General features: G+C 32.0%; 1 protein-coding gene across 4 annotated transcripts in view; it reads right to left on the reverse strand.

Moving 5' to 3' along the window:
* Positions 1 to 17774, reverse strand: part of LOC127702311 (enhancer of mRNA-decapping protein 4-like) — a 53130-nt gene that overhangs the window by 11328 nt on the left and 24028 nt on the right. For all 4 annotated transcript variants that reach the window (XM_052206447.1, XM_052206446.1, XM_052206445.1 and 1 more), the window contains 5 exons: positions 13163 to 13274; positions 10816 to 11493; positions 9558 to 9728; positions 1910 to 1960; positions 1354 to 1426 (listed from right to left, as the gene is read on the reverse strand). In XM_052206447.1, coding sequence (XP_052062407.1) covers positions 1354 to 1426; positions 1910 to 1960; positions 9558 to 9728; positions 10816 to 11493; positions 13163 to 13274 — 1085 coding nt within the window. The remainder of the gene's footprint in view (positions 1 to 1353; positions 1427 to 1909; positions 1961 to 9557; positions 9729 to 10815; positions 11494 to 13162; positions 13275 to 17774) is intronic.

A 17774-nucleotide genomic window follows, 5' to 3' on the forward strand; every position in this document is an offset into this window, starting at 1 on the left:
AATTCTAAATGTTCGGATATCTTCAAAGTTTCTTGCTATATGAACAATAGATGTGGTAGATACGTAAAGGAGACATCAACCCAACAAAAAAAAACTTATAAGACATTTTGTCTATTATGTTATGTTTTACTGATGTGTTATCCTAGGAAAATTGTTATTTTTCAGCAAAGAGATCACTTTACCAAACTCCTGATCTCCTATACTATCTTGCCCTTTAACATTTCAAATGTCTCAAAATTGCATTACAAAATTTCAGCCAAAATCACAGACAAATAAAAATATTTCAGCCAAAATCACAAAAAATGGGGAATGTGTCCATGGGACACAGATGATGCCCCTGCTTGCATATACAGTTACAAATGAACATAAATCAAAAATAGTAAAAGTGACGCTACCCAAATTCAAACTTGATCTGCATTTTGTGGTAATAAGCATTGTGTATAAGTTTCATAACATTTGGTTGAGGCAAACTTAAAATAGAGAACGGAAATGAAAAATTCAGCAATTTTTCCATTTGTAAAGGAGCATAACTCTATAACGATTAAAGTCACGCCACCAAAATTCAAACTTGATCTGTGTTTTGTGGTAATAATCATTGTGTATAAGATTTATAACATTTGGTTGAGGTAAACTAAAGAAAAAGAACGGAAACAAAAAATTCAGCAATTTTTCCATTTGTAAAGGGGCATAACTCTAGAACGGTAAAAGTGACGCCACCAAAATTCAAACTTGATCTGAGTTTTGTGGTAATAAGCATTGTGTATAAGTTTAATAACATTTGGTTGAGGCAAACATAAGTTAGAGAACGGAAATGAAAAATTCAGCAATTTTTCCATTTGTAAAAGGGGATAACTCTAGAACAGTAAAAGTGACACCACCAAAATTCAAGCTACAGCAAGGGCATAAAAATAAATTTCAGCCAAAATCATAAAGACAAAAAAATATATTTCAGCCAAAATCATACAAACAAAATATTTCAGCCAAAATCACAAAGACAAAAAATTAATATAGCTACAATCTGAAAGACAAAACGAAAAGAGAAGATATTTGATATTGAACACTGTTCATCAACAGATATTTAAAATATTCTCTCCATAATTCATCTTTGACTTTACCTGTGATAAACCCTGTACTTCTTGGTATTTCATTCTACTAATTTAACCTTTAATTACAATGCCTTTCTTTTTTTTTCCTGACAATCTCTTTTACACACCTTAATCGATGACCTTCTCTTTTCTCTGACTATTTTTATCTTACCTGGGACAAAGCCTTTCTATCTACTGTTTCTTTGAAAATCTCTCTTACACACCTTAGACAATGAACGTTTCTTTTCTCTGACTATTTTTATCTTACCTGGGACAAAGCCTTTCTATCTACTGTTTCTCTGACAATCTCTCTAACTTCCTGGATTCTAATAGGTACTTCTCTGTAAAAGAGTACAGCTGTGTTATTCTTGAAATGTAGTACAAAGAAACCTGTCTTAACTGCATTTGTGTTTCAAAAAGTGCATCTACTATTCTTTTAGATCTAATAGTATTAAAATGTCTGAATTGTTCAAACATTCTTTTTTGAAGATGGTGTAACATTTCATGTATTTAGTTTTGTAATTAGAGATATGAGTACTCTATTGAATGGAATATAAAATTATAAATATCATAACTACTAACCAAGTTTTGAAATCTAATATTAGAATTTTGCATGTTTGAAAAAGTTAATGTCCAACATTAGTTAAGTATAGAAAGAGTTTCTACTTTTTCCCAAAAGACTTGGAAATATTGACAGTTTAGAAAGAAATGTGCATAATTATCAGTTTGATTACAACCAGAACATTTACTGTCATCTTTTACCTTCCATTGAAATATCAGTTATTGACAATGAAGAATGTATTAAATGCAGTAATTATGCATACTTAATTATTATTTGAGGCTTGACTTTCTCTGCCACTGGTGCTTCTTTAGGTCTACAAAAACAAGGTGTTTTTTAATGTCATTATAAGGCTTAGCACTTATAAAACATAATCAGGTACTTTTCATAGCCTATTTTTCGTAGAATCCTACTGATAAAGTTTTGACGAAAGCTTTCAAAGATGAATTTTAATGATGATGATGGATGGCTGTTTAATGTCCAGCGGCAAATTAATATGCATATTCAGGATCAGAACATGTTAATGAATTATGAATATTAACCCTGCTTTGTACTAGACCGACACAATGACCCGGATTTTTAACGAGCTAGTTCACAAGGTAACAGTCCGCAGGAAGACATGTCACCTTACCCGGACACAATATTCTGACTCTTTGTACATTAATTATAACTACTGTAAATTAAGAAATTATTGCGTTCATTTAATTTATTATTGCGATTTTGTCATTTAAGACTAAAATGCGATTTTAATTTTTGCGATATTGAGAATAAAATGCTTCGCTGGGGCGCAGCTTGATACGACCGCAGAGGTCGAACCCTGAACAGTTGGGGCAAGTATGGACACAACATTCAAGCTTGATACAGCTCTGAATTTGGATTGTTATTAAATATTTGACACAGCATAGGTTTCTGACACAGAAAGAATGTGGTCTAAGAACTTGAATTTTTTTAATTTACCTTTTATGGTCCAATGTCCAAAATCAAAATACATGGTTAGATTCAGCATATCAAAGAACCCCATATATTCAATTTTTGTTAAAATCAAACAAAGTTTAATTTTGGACCCCAACTTGGATAAACTTGAAAACTGGGCCCATAATCAAAAATCTAAACACATGTTTAGATTCAGCATATCAAAGAACCCCAAGAATTCAATTTTTGTTAAAATCAAACTAAGTTTAATTTTGGACCCTTTGGACCTCAATGAAGACCAATTTAAAAAACGGGACCCAAATCAAAAATCTAAAAACACAGTTAGATTTGGCATATCAAAGAACCCCAATAATTCAATTTTTGATGAAATCAAACAAAGTTTAATTTTGGATCCTTTTGACCTCAATATGAACCAATTTGATAGCGGGGCCCACAAATAAAAAATCTAAATACATGGTTAGATTCAGCATATCAAAGAACCTCATATATTCAATTTTTGTTGAAATCAAACAAAGTTTAATTTTGGACCCCAATTTGGACCAACTTGAAAACTGGGCCCATAATCAAAAATCTAAATACATGTTTAGATTCAGCATATCAAAGAACCCCATATATTCAATTTTTGTTGAAATCAAACAAAGTCTAAAAACTGGACCCTATCTTGGACCAACTTGAAAACTGGGCCCATAATCAAAAATCTAAACACATGTTTAGATTCAGCATATCAAAGAACCCCAAGAATTCAATTTTTGTTAAAATCAAACTAAGTTTAATTTTGGACCCTTTGGACCTTAATGTAGACCAATTTAAAAAACAGGACCCAAAATTAAAAATTTAAATACACGGTTAGATTTGGAATATCAAAGAACCCCAATAATTCAATTTTAGATGAAATCAAACAAAGTTAAATTTTGGACCCTTTTGACCTCAATATGAACCAATTTGGGTCCACAAATAAAAAATCTAAATACATGGTTAGATTCAGCATATCAAAGAACCTCATATATTCAATTTTTGTTGAAATCAAACAAAGTTTAATTTTGGACCCCAATTTGGACCAACTTGAAAACTGGGCCAAAAATCAAAAATCTAAATACACGTTTAGATTCAGCATATCAATGAACCTCATATATTCAATTTTTGCTAAAATCAAACAAAGTTGAATTTTGGACCCTTTGGACCTTAATGTAGACCAATTTGAAAACTGGACCCAAAATTAAAAATCTAAATACACTGTTAGATTCGGCATAACAAATAAATAAATGTGATCAAAGATTTTACAAATCTAATGCGCCATACTGTGCAATTAAAGATTACTTCTTGAAATTTTTCAATATTTGAAATTTGAAAAAAAAATAATATTTGAAGAATAATTCTTTTTAATTTCTGAAATCTGAAATGAGAAAAAATTGACCCCCCACAATTTCTTTTTATCCCCCCCCCCCTTTTTTTCCCCCCAAAAATTCTTTCCCTCAAGATATGGCCATAATCTCAATTCAAATTTCCAATGGAGTTGGCAACCATAATTACCCATTTAAATTTACCATAGTGCTAACTTAATCTATTTTATAATAGAATTAAAAATATAGTGTCAAATCTTTCATATGGATTTTTTTGTAAAAAAAAAAGATGCAACATTTGCAGATATTTTTACTGGTCTTCCTTTATAAATATGCATTTCTTTAAACATAATTTAAAAGCAGTGTAAGGGAAGTAACCAAAACGTTGTATTTGGATTACCTCCCTTACACTGTTTTAAATTATCTTTATTGTTCATTAACCATTACTTTATACATAATTTAAAAGCAGTGTAAGGGAGATAATTTCAATGATATATTTGATTTATCTCCCTTACACTGCTTTAAATTATGTTTTGTACTAAAGTATTTGTCCATTAACCAGGACAACCTTGTTTTTCCCCCTTTTTTGCCCCTAATTCCTAAACGGTTTGAGCCATAACCCCCCAAAGCAAATCCTAACCATCCTTGGTGGTATGGAAACTTGTAGTATAATTTCAGAGAGATCCATACACCGTTCCACAGTTATTGTCTGGAAACTAGAAAATGCTTATTTTTGGCCCCTTTTTGGCCCCTAATTCCTTAACTGTTGGTACCATAACCCCCAAAATCAATCCCAACCTTCCTTTTGTGGTATTTAACCTTATGGTCAAATTTCAAAAAGATCCATTCACTTAAACTAAAGTTAGAGTGCGAAAACCAATGTGTATTCGGACGACGACGCCGGACGACGACGACGACGACGACGACGACGACGACGCCAACGTCATACCAATATACGACCACAAAATTTTTTGCGGTCGTATAAAAATCCTGTTTAATTCATATAAAAAATTTCAAAATGCGAGTTTATATTATTGCGATTATAACCCTGTCGCATTTTTCGCAATAATAAAAACATCGCAATATTTTCTGAATTTACAGTATCTGATTACTGTGGATTTTTTTTTTCGTGGGATACCAACTTTCATAGATTTCGTGGGTAAAGATAGATGTACACAAATTTTTATGTTCAATAAAGTACAAATTTTCTATACTCTCATACTCTCATATTCAGCCTTGGGCAAAACCACAAAATTAAATATATAGGGTTTAAGCTAGGATTTTGAGGGCTTAAGTCACTTTTGCGCGGGATGAAAATCAACCTTATTTTGATTAGCAGCAAGGGACCTAGGATGTATATTACTATCTATACATCTTTGTCAGACTTTGAAGGACTTAGGCATACTAGGCAGTTACTGCATGATTTGACTGATGTGGCACTTTAATACAAAGATTAGGATATAAGATCTAGAAATCTAGTTCACAATTTCACATCAGTTAGTTTCAGGGTACATTCCTAATCAGCAAAAGTTGGGATCCATTTTTTTTTTAAACCAGGAATCACAGCATAAATAAACTTGTAAGGACTATTTCACTGCATTATTCATATACTCATTATCCTTAAAAACGTTTTAAAGCGGTATTTAGAATTAATTCTATAAAGTTGGAACCAAGGACTTGTACAAATCCTTATTGGAACAATTTGAATGACTTTAAATTGTAAATTTATCATGAATAGATCACGTTTACTTTCGATTTCCAAATGAAATAAAAACGGGAAGTGACAAGTGCATAATAAATTCAGAATGAATCCGAATTCATCTACGGATTGGTTCGTGTTTAAAAAAGGCAGATAATTATAATTTTTTAAATTAAATTTGCTAAATAAGAACTTTATTTGTCTCTCTCGTTTAGTTTGATACTTAATTATTTCGTATTTTATGTTTTAGTGTCTTTAAATTCATAAGAATACTTTCGCGGTTGCGCAGTTCATCGTAAAGGAAGCACCTGTTAACATTTCTGAATGTTATGAATAAAGTTCTATCTTTTTAATCGAAATTGTCGAAAGTTTTTGATTATAAGTTGTATCAAATATGACGAAAATATGTTCATTTGACGAAACTACGACAAGCGAACTGCAAATTGTGATCGTTTGTGAAATATTGAAATTAAAATGCGAACTGTCCGAGGGAAAACTCAAATGACGAAACTACGACAAACGAACTGCAAACTGTGCTCGTTTGATAAATATTGAAATTGAAATGGCGACTGACTGATTTTACTGGGGAAAATAATTATGATGATCAATTATGAGGTTGATAAATAATTAACAGATTAGTGACCCATCCCATGGCGATAAGCGGATTATCTGTAATCACAACTTATTTATAACACCTGTTGGAAATGTTAATTAGCTGAGGGTCATAAACTTGTCAGAAACAATAAGACAGGTAGAATTATAGTATTTTCATGCGAAAATATTTTTACTCTTTCCAAATTTAAGTGACGAAATTGATTTGGAAAACTTTCGTCATTTTGAAAACCGTTTCGTAAATGACGAAAATGAGGAGCGCTAGCAAAATCACTGCTCGAAAATACAATGCTTCCTCAATTCAAAAAAATTGGTACCTCAATAGAAATAAAATGCTCCGCAGGGTGCAGCTTGATACGACCGCAGAGGTCGAACCCTGAACAGTTGGGGCAAGTATGGACACAACATTCAAGCTTGATACAGCTCTGAATTTGGATTGTAATTAAATATTTGACACAGCATAGGTTTCTGACACAGAATGAATGTGGTCTAAGAACTTAAAAATTTTAAATTGGACATTCACCTATTATGGTCCAATATCCATAATCTAAATACATGGTTAGATTCAGCATATCAAAGAACCCCAAGAATTCAATTTTTGATGAAATCAAACAAAGTTTAATTTTGGACCCCGATTTGGACCAACTTGAAAACTGGGCCCATAATCAAAAATCTAAATACATGTTTAGATTCAGCATATCAAAGAACCCTAAAAATTCAATTTTTGTTAAAATCAAACTAAGTTTAATTTTGGACCCTTTGGACCTTAATGTAGACCAATTTGAAAACGGAACCAAAAATTAAGAATCTAAATACACGGTTAGATTCGGCATATCAAAGAACCCCAATAATTCAATTTTTGATGAAATCAAACAAAGTTAAATTTTGGACCCTTTTGACCTCAATGTGGACAAAGTTGATAACAGGGCCCAAAAATCAAAAATCTAAATACATGGTTAGATTCAGCATATCAAAGAACCCCATATATTCAATTTTTGTTGAAATCAAACAAAGTTTAATTTTGGACCCCGATTTGGACCAACTTGAAAACTGGGCCCATAATCAAAAATCTAAATACATGTTTAGATTCAGCATATCAAAGAACCCTAAAAATTCAATTTTTGTTAAAATCAAACTAAGTTTAATTTTGGACCCTTTGGACCTTAATGTAGACCAATTTGAAAACGGAACCAAAAATTAAGAATCTAAATACACGGTTAGATTCAGCATATCAAAGAACCCCAATAATTCAATTTTTGATGAAATCAAACAAAGTTAAATTTTGGACCCTTTGGACCTCAATGTGGACCAATTTAAAAACGGGGCCCAAAATCCAAAAACTTAATACACTGTTAGATTCAGCATATTAAAGAACCCCAAGATTTCAAGAATAAAACCCCATTGAAATTGATCAAGAAATAAGCAATTTATACGAAGTATCTTCTTTTGCACAATACTGTGCAATTGAATATTTCTTGCTATTTCGCAATACTGTACAATTGACAATTTCTTGCTATTGCGCAATATTGTGCTATTGGATATTTCTTGCTATTGCGCAATACTGTGCAATTGAAGATTTCTTGCTATTGCGCAATACTGTGCAATTGAAGATTTCTTGCTATTGTGCAATACTTGTGCAATTGAAAATTTCTTGCTATTGCACAATACTTATTAGATAATAATTTACACATCCTGTTTGGTGTGTATCTCCTACCATATCATTATTATTTGCTTTTAAATATTAATCAGAAATAACCAACTTAAAATGGAAAATTTTAAAAGAAAAAAAAAAGGAAAAAAAGAAAAAAAAAGAAAAAAAAAAATCCCCCCCCCCAAATTTTTTGAACCCCCTTATGATTCATCACCCCCAAACTCAATCCCAGCCTTCCCTTTGTGGTATGGTACCTTGCAGTACAATTTCAGGGAGATCCATACACTTGAACACAACTTATTGTCTGGAAACTAGAAAAATGCTTATTTTTGGCCCCTTTTTGGCCCCCAATTCCTAAACGTTTCGGGCAATTACCCCCAAACTCAATTCCAGCTTTCCCTTTGTGATATGGAACCTTGTAGTACAATTTCAGAAATATCCAAACACTTACACACAAGTTATTGTCATGAAACTAGAAAAATGCTTGTTTTTTGCCCCTTTTTTGGCCCCTAATTCCTAAAATTTTGAGGCAATTACCCCCAAAATCAATTACAGCCTTTCCTTTGTGATATGGAACCTTGTGGTACAATGTCAGATAGATCCATACACTTACACACAAGTTATTGTCTGGAAGTTACAAAAATGCTTATTTTTGGCCCCTTTTTGGCCCCTAATTCCTTAACTGTTGGTACCATAACCCCCAAAATCAATCCCAACCTTCCTTTCGTGGTATTGAACCTTATGATAAAATTTCATGGAGATCCATTCACTTAAACTAAAGTTAGAGTGCGAAAACCAATGTGTCTTCGGACGACGCCGGACGACGCCAGACGACGACGACGACGGACGACGACGACGCCAACGTCATACCAATATACGACCAAAAAATTTTTAATTTTTGCGGTCGTATAAAAATGAATCCACAGCAATTAGATAAGAAAACTGGAAATTAAAATGCTTTGGCAACATTAAAAGTAAGAAAAAAATTTTATCCACAAAGGTAAGATGTGTTTCACCACAAAATACATGTAGTGAATTAAATGGTAAAGAATTACATTTCACTTTTGTAATTAAGGTATATATGTATTAAAAGGTAACATTTTTGCTCATGCGTTTTTCCCAAATAAATTAAATTGAAGATGCTTCAGACAATGATATGTCACTCTTTTGTTTTGTGTACTCCTTTATTGTCTTAATAGCTAGATTTAGCATGAAGAAAACCTTAATCCATTAGATGATATTCAAATCAGAGTAAAATAAGCAATAACAACACTTCTTGTTTGATTCAAACATGGGAGTTTGGTGATAGTGGTTATTTCACCATGTGGAGGTTGAAAAAGTTGTATTATGTGACATTTTTCTATGCATCCGTATAGCCTTTTTCCAAGGTGGATAACACAAATGAAATAAAATTAACTGATTGTCACTAAAAAAAAATCGATCACACTTTTTTATTTTGACTCCCTCGCCCTCCTGTAAAATCTATGGTTCTATAAGTTAACATTACACACAAGTTGTTATTTCATGCAGACAATGTGTTGTTGATCCCAAATATGTGTAACTTTATGATGTTATCACATGATTAGTGTGTAAAATGAGTTCAGACCTGGTAAAATGGATTACATCTTCATTTTCGTATCATAATCATCCCCTAATAACAATTTTGTGACAAATTTACCCTTCCTGTTCTGATTCTTCAGATTGTTCCTCCAATATATGTTCTTCTATTTCTTCACTGCTGACCTCTGGCACTGGTTCCTCTTTCTCTCTACTGGTTTCCTCCTCCTCTTCCTCACATACCACCTCCTCTTCCTCTACTTGTACATCCTCATCCTGATCATGATAATTACTGGAAAAACAACCTCTTATGTTAAACTAAAATGTTCTGGACAAGTATTATAGGTGTACAATATTTAGCAAAGAGTCAAATATGAGAATAAAAGGAGGATTACGAAATATAAACAAGAGATTTACCGAATTCAGGCTTGTATAGTCCACGGTTTTCATTCCAGGGGTGTGATTTATAGAGTATGATAAGCCAGAAATAAGAGAATAACTTTATTTACGTGGTTTGTTTAGGTTTCGCCATATTTGTTATTGAAATTGTAAGAGGCGCCCTTATCATTTGCAAAACTAATATTTTACCTAATCCAATTTAAAATCCATTATAAAGTGATTAAATTCAAAATTGAATGCTTAATAACAAATTTCTCATTTCTTTTCACATAACATAAACTGGAAACCGCTTGTATTTTATAACGGCATGAAAAAAGAGTATAAGTCAGTTGGGAACCAGCTTATGCATAACAATGTATAAACTACAAAACATAATCAGTTAAGTTCCATTTTGGGAATTCATACTGATGCATGTGTATTGTTTTAGCTTATGATCCTTCAAACATTAATATGATGGATATGTTAAGCGGTATTTTACTAAAGGATGGAACTGTTTTACTTTTAAAGTCGTATTCTAGTGGTATCTATTAAATACAGATTTTCCGCACACTCTCACGATATTTATTTTCGATTTACACATACTATTCTTACTTCCAGTTACAACACTCCCAATAGTTTTTTGTGATTTTGACTTATTTTAACATTCATGAAATGATCTAGAATCCTTTACAAGCATTTTCAACTGATGATGGAAAGCGAATTTTTCCATGAAAATACCGCAAACGACCACATACGATTTGATAATACAGGAGTTTCAAGAGACATTATCGACCAGTTACAAAAAGTTTTTTTTTTTACTTGAATTTTTGGCGGTGAGAAGAGGTGTGCAGATAATGTACCAGTGTGAACTATACAATGCCCATTATGGTTATACACCAGTTATGTATGAAAACTGAACTATATATAGAAACCAAATGTTAAATTCAGATTTTTCTGCTTCATTGAGGACATTGTCCCCTCACTACAATGTACAAACATACCATTGTTCATTTTCTTCCTCTTCCTCCCCCTGTTCACTGCTGACATCTGGTGGCAGGGGCCAAGCCCTGATGACCTTATCACTTCCTTGTGTAGATTCCATGTCACTCTTCTCAGAAGACTGTTCAACAAACGGCTGAGTTCCTTCCACATCTTTGCTTTCTTCTTCTTCATCATATGTTTCACCTAAAACTTCAGCAACTTCTTCATCATTTTCATCAAATGATTCCTTAGGACTTTTTGGTTTCTGACTTCCCTCGACAACCTCAAATCCAGTTGTGCTGGCAGTGTCAAGGGTCCTTTCACTGGTCTGACGACTACCCTGTGTATCAAAGAAATCATCCATACAAACATTATTTAGTCTTTCTAATGATATGGGAGTGTTTTCTCCAGACTGAGCTTTAGACTTCGGTGTCTCTAGCTCGTTTTCTTCTGTAGACGACACTGGTGGTAACGGAACTGATCCTGGAGTTGTCTCCCCATTAACAATATGCGGAGAGAATTCTTTTGAGTTAGGAGTTTGAGTGATGGTACTGCCTTCTGAAATAACAGACTGGTTCCCCTGACTACTACGAGGAGAGTAAAGTTCTTCTTGTAAACCAGTAACATGAGTAAATGAACTTGTACTGGATCCCATACTGGTTCTAGTTTGTTCCACTGTGGTATCTGCTTGTGCTTTTCTGGAGAATAAAAATAAATTTAGAATCAAGCTAGTAATAAACAAAAGCATTGTATATAACTTTTCAATATTTTCTACTTAACCTATTATCAAATGATATCATTTTTTTTATTTTCTTTAAAACTTTATATATCAACAATTGGTGTAGAGGTGTTATTCTAATAAAATAATAAGAAGAAGCTATTCTCTGTTCTGATGAAATGACTACAGATAGGTTAAAGAAATTTCAACCAATTAAACAACAAAACTATTTTGGTAACTGATATCTAAATCAAGGCAAATCATATTTTTATGACAACTTGAGATAGTTACAACATAATCCATTAAAAATGACACACCAAGTATTAAGTAGAACAAAATCTACATTGCAAATTTGTACAGATTTTAAAATGTGGCCTACAGTATGAGTAAGGTTAAAATATAAGGGAAAATAAATGGAGAATATGCCTGTGGGACACAGATGATGTCCCCGCTTGCATATAACATTATAAAGGGACATAACTCTAAAACGGTAAAAGTGAGTAAGCTCAAATATCCAATGCCCTAATTTCTTTCTAGGAGGCAACTACTATGCTGTACAATAATAAATTCACACAAACAGAAAAGGCTTTACAAATCAAAAGATTTGATGTTAAAAGGTCAATTTTATGCTCCTTAGACATAGTGACCTCAAAATCAATAGGAATCTTCTGCTACTTACATGTGACCATATTTCCAAGAAATATATTTCGTTTATATTCCAGAAACAAAAATTACTTTTTTTTTTTTGCTTTCCATATAAACAACATTGTATGCATGCAAGAAACTTGTTTGTCACAATATAAATCAGGATTTTGAAAGATAAAGAACATCTTTTTTCATTCAACTTCATCATAACAACAATGCAATTACATTTAATTACAAATTTACAATAGTTAAATAATGAAAAAAATTACAAGACTCCGAAGTTCAAGCTAGTTGTCAGAATAACATCACCAAAGTCAAACTTTGATAACGGGGTACCATCTTTTGAGAATTTACTGCAAAATGAGTTACAAAATACATAAAACAATAATATATATTTCATAAAATTTCAAATTTACCCTGAATTATACAAATATGTATATACGTGTTGAAGACCGTACTTTGACCTATAATGGTTTACTTTTATAAAATTTGACTTGGTATAGAGTTGTCTCATTGGCACTCATACCACATCTTCTTATATCTACCTATGCATTTAATGATTGATTTGATCAGTGTATTTTTAAGAGATCTCAATAATATAAAATGATAATTTATTTGTGTAGGTATTCTGAGGATCTTGTTATAGCTATAAATGTACAGAACTGCTATAAAAAACTACTGCCTTGAACAGACTTTTTTCACTGGATGGTCTGATAAGAAGCACTTTAGTTTTAGTTCCAAGAGTTTCATTTAAATATTAAAAAAATTTACTAAATTGTGACGACACAAAAAAAATAACGCATGATCGATCCTTTGGTTTGGGAAAACTTTACTTTGTTATATTTAACCTTAAAAGATGTCATAAAACTTTATTTGAACCAAAAATGATAAGGAATTAAACACAATTTTGAAAAATATACTCAATACATGAAGTTACTGTTAATGACTAACAGTTACACCAAAAACTCATGGTGGCAAGAATGAGGACTAGGGTCTAAACTCACCTAGGACTAGAGGTAAAGGCATCAGGAGTCAGCAGTAATGGATGAGATAGATCTTGACTATTATTGTGAATATTAGTATCCATACTAAGATCTGATAAAGCATCTTGAATACCTATAAAAGTCATAATATTAAAATTAGCCAACATGTACAATTTACATCAATTTTACACCAATATGTATTGAGAGCTATTTATTGCTCATTAATTATAACCTTGTTCAATGTTGTCTTAATCTTATATCAAGAAGGTATAACTTGTAGTTGCTGAGAAAATGTGACTAAATTTTCAAATATGCTCAAGACCTTTTTTTCAAGTTCAGTTTTTCGGCAAATGGAAGTAGACCACCAAAGGAACTGAAAACATGTCACACATTTAAGCATTACCAGATGGAGCTTGTTGCCATATATATACCGGGAGGATTTAGTTGCTGAGAAAATACTTTTGAGATGATATGGAAAAAAAAATAGTCTTCAGAGGCAAAAAAGCAGCAATGAAAATCTTAATATATGAATATTGCAATGCAAAGGCTTGTAAATGACTAAATAGAAGTACAAAATGATTTAAAATGATCCCTTAAAATGAAATTCTTGTGTTACCTGAAAATCATCCATATATATTATACATTTAACGCAACAGTACCCAAATTGCATGGGAGTACCCAATTTCCACCAAGTTTGCATAAAAGTGATTGATAGCTTATATATTTCCTTAGCGACTAAACAATTCGTAATTTTAACACTTATCATTATACATGGAATGATTAGAGGAAGAACAAGAATAAACTAACTGATCCTGCTACTTAGAGATAGGAGCATAAAAAGTATAATATCTGCTTACTTGAAACAAGATAAGGAAAGTGTTTAATTTCCATGTGGAATGGTAAAGTGTAGATGGTTAACACACAATTTAATGTAATGATTACACAAACTTGCACACATAAGTAATGGCATGATTGGATTAATACACACAAGTAATAGTGGCATGATTGGAGTGACACACAAGTAATGGCATGAATGGAGTGAAACACACAAGTAATGGCATGAATGGATTGATACACACAAGTAATGGCATGAAAGGATTGATACACACAAGTAATGGCATGAATGGAGTGATACACACAAGTAATGACATAAATGGAGTGATACACACAAGTAATGGCATGAATGGAGTGATATACACTATTAATGGCATGAATGGATTGATACACACAAGTAATGGCATGAATGGATTAATACACACAAGTAATAGTGGCATGATTGGAGTAACACACAAGTAATGGCATGAAAGGAGTGATACACACAAGTAGTGGCATGAATGGAGTGATACACACAAGTAATGGCATGAATGGAGTGATACACACAAGTTATTGCATGAATCAGAATGGATTGATACACACAAGTAATGGCATGAATGGATTGATACACACAAGTAATGGCATGAATGAATATATACACACATGTAATGGCATGAATGGATTGATATACACAAGTAATGGCATGAATGGATTAATACACACAAGTAATAGTGGCATGAATGGAGTGATACACACAAGTAATGGCATGAATGGATTGATACACACCAGTAATGGCATGAATGGAGTGATACACACAAGTTATGGCATGAATGGAGTGATACACACAAGTTATGGCATGGATGGAGTGATACACATAAGTAATGGCATGAATGGATTGATACACACAAGTAATGGCATGAATGGATTGATACACACCAGTAATGGCATGGATGGAGTGATACACACAAGTAATGGCATGAATGGAGTGATACACACAAGTAATGGCATGAATGGATTGATACACACCAGTAAAGGCATGAATGGATTGATACACACCAGTAATGGCATGAATGGAGTGATATACACTATAAATGGCATGAATGGATTGATACACACAAGTAATGGCATGAATGGAATGATACACACAAGTTATGGCATGAATGGAGTGATACACACAAGTTATGGCATGGATGGAGTGATACACACAAGTAATGGCATGAATGGATTGATACACACAAGTAATGGCATGAATGGAGTGATACACACAAGTAATGGCATGAATGGAGTGATACACACAAATAATGGCATGAATGGATTGATACACACAAGTTATGGCATGAATGGATTAATACACACAAGTAATGGCATGAATGGAGTGATACACACAAGTAATGGCATGAATGGATTGATACACACAAGTTATGGCATGAATGGAGTGATATACACTATTAATTGCATGAATGGATTGATTTACTGTATGTTATCTTTGCACCAGGTTTAGTATTGTGATTAGATGAAACAAGCTAAGTTTTATATTATGGTGCCATTTCTCAATTCAGAATAACAGAAAATTTCAAATATCTTTGGAATAAAGCAACACATTTCAAAATTAAAACTGTTTACCATATAGAATTTTACTACCAATGCTCATGTTACTGTAAAGTTAACCTAGAGACAAACAACAAGATGATTTAGAATTGTTGTCAAGAGATTTTATCAAATGTAACTCAGAAGAGTTTGTCAAGAATTTGTGATTTAAATTTTTAATTTTATATGTATGGAGCCTTTGCTTAAACTGCTAAATGTTTGATCGTTAAGATTTCATGTATGGTAGTCAAATTCTAAATGACATTATGGCAAAATCATGTTTTCTACTATTTATAATTTTTGAATCATTTAGATTTTTCTGTCTTCTCATGTTCCCAAACCACACACTAGTTTATACTATCTTCATGAATATTAACCCAATTTGAAATAAAATAAAATCTGATTCCACTTGTGACAAGTGTAAAGATTTGCAATAGGAACTTAAATCTAAATTAAGTATTTTTTTTACATGCAATGTGTGGGAAAAATAATGTTAATCTGGATGTAAATTATATTCAAAATAACAAGAATTTAAACATTTTACCAGAAGAGTATTTAAAATGAAAGTTTTTTCTTAATATTGAGAAATAAAAAGGAGGCTGGGGAAAATGTTTAATGCTTAGCATAGGAAAATGCCAGAAGGTTTACAAAAGACTGTGGATTCATTTATTTTCATGGATACTAATTTTGGTGGATGTAGGAAAAATTTATCACAAAGTAAAACCAGATTTATTTTACCAAACCAAATCTACCCTACCCCCTACAATAACATCAAACCATATCAAAACACAATTACCCATTCTCTTAGGACTAGGTGATGACTTCGCTGATAATGAAGATGTTATGATATGAAAACACAATGAGAATGAAAATATGGCAACATGAACAACTGCTATCCTAGTTTTGTTATTTGATGAAATTGGACCAACCAAAGAGTGCAGCAGGTTTTAATCTTTTTTTATTACAACCATATTGTAAAATATACAAGTAGTCTAGCAGATTTTAGTCTTCTTTTTGCAATATCCGTAAACGTAATCTATTGTTCTGTATGATCAACAATACACAACTTCCTCTTTCATGCTAAATTTAACAGTTTTAGCTCTATTTTGTTGTTGCTTTTTTGTAAAAAATAAATTGACAGTCTACACTGCTAAGGGATCATAGATTTATTCTTACGAGGAAGCTCCAAGCATGCTCGGAGGATGCCTGGAGCTTTTTTAGTAGGTTCTTCTCAGCAGTTTATGTAACAATAATTATCATGATCCATTAAGATGTCAATCAAATCTATAGCACTTTTATAATAAGGAAAGTAGAGCATTAAAGAGGAAGCTCCATTAACACCTGTGTAAACATCTGGTCTATTCAAACAAATCTTGCATTAATTTTACAAAACTATAAAATAGATGAGAAATTCTTCAATATTACTGTACAATGCTTGGTTTCAAGTCTTCACAGAAAGAAAATGATTTTAAAACATTTTCTTAATAATTATCATTCTTTTTCAATACACATGATACAAAAAAACACTCAAATTTTATTTTTGAAATATAAATATATTTTAAATTTATATTATATAAAATGAAATATAAAAGTCATCAAAGACACAAACTATGGTTATTGATTTATAACCACACTACCAAAACATAGTACATTCAGTTTCATGCGAAAAAGGGTTGATCTTTTTTTATATTCCATTTAATTTGACAGTTGTTTGAAATTAACCCTCCATTCATTGCAGAAAAGTTTTTTTAAGTCGTAAACATGTTTCTTGGGTGTCAAAGCAATAAAAATATACTATATTCTACAGGGAAAAAAGGGGGAGAGAATTTGATTGGTTAACTTCTGGTGATGTTTACTTTCTTATATGCACTTATAAAAATACCTGAAAAGTTATGCTATATTTTCACTGTAGTACAGGACATTTATTTATGTCAAGTATTTCTTTATTTAAAACATAGATAAATTCTGCACATTTCTAAATCTGCACAATTAAAAAAAAATGCCAAGTAAAGAGAGAAGTACTAGAGGGAAAACAATGGTGGTATTACCCCCTCAAACCAGGCTTCCACTAATGAATTACAACTTTTCTTAAAGTAGCCATAATTTTCTATAAAAGAACTTAGTTTGCTATTTAAAAAAAAAAACATATTACCATTGTTTAGTTAGGGGCATTACTTAAACAAGTAATTTTCAAAATTACCTATACAAGTTATGTTGAAAACGAGGCTTTTTC

This window comes from Mytilus californianus, unplaced genomic scaffold, assembly GCF_021869535.1.
Source record: "Mytilus californianus isolate M0D057914Y unplaced genomic scaffold, xbMytCali1.0.p SCAF_5, whole genome shotgun sequence".
Taxonomy (NCBI): Eukaryota; Metazoa; Mollusca; class Bivalvia; order Mytilida; family Mytilidae; genus Mytilus; species Mytilus californianus.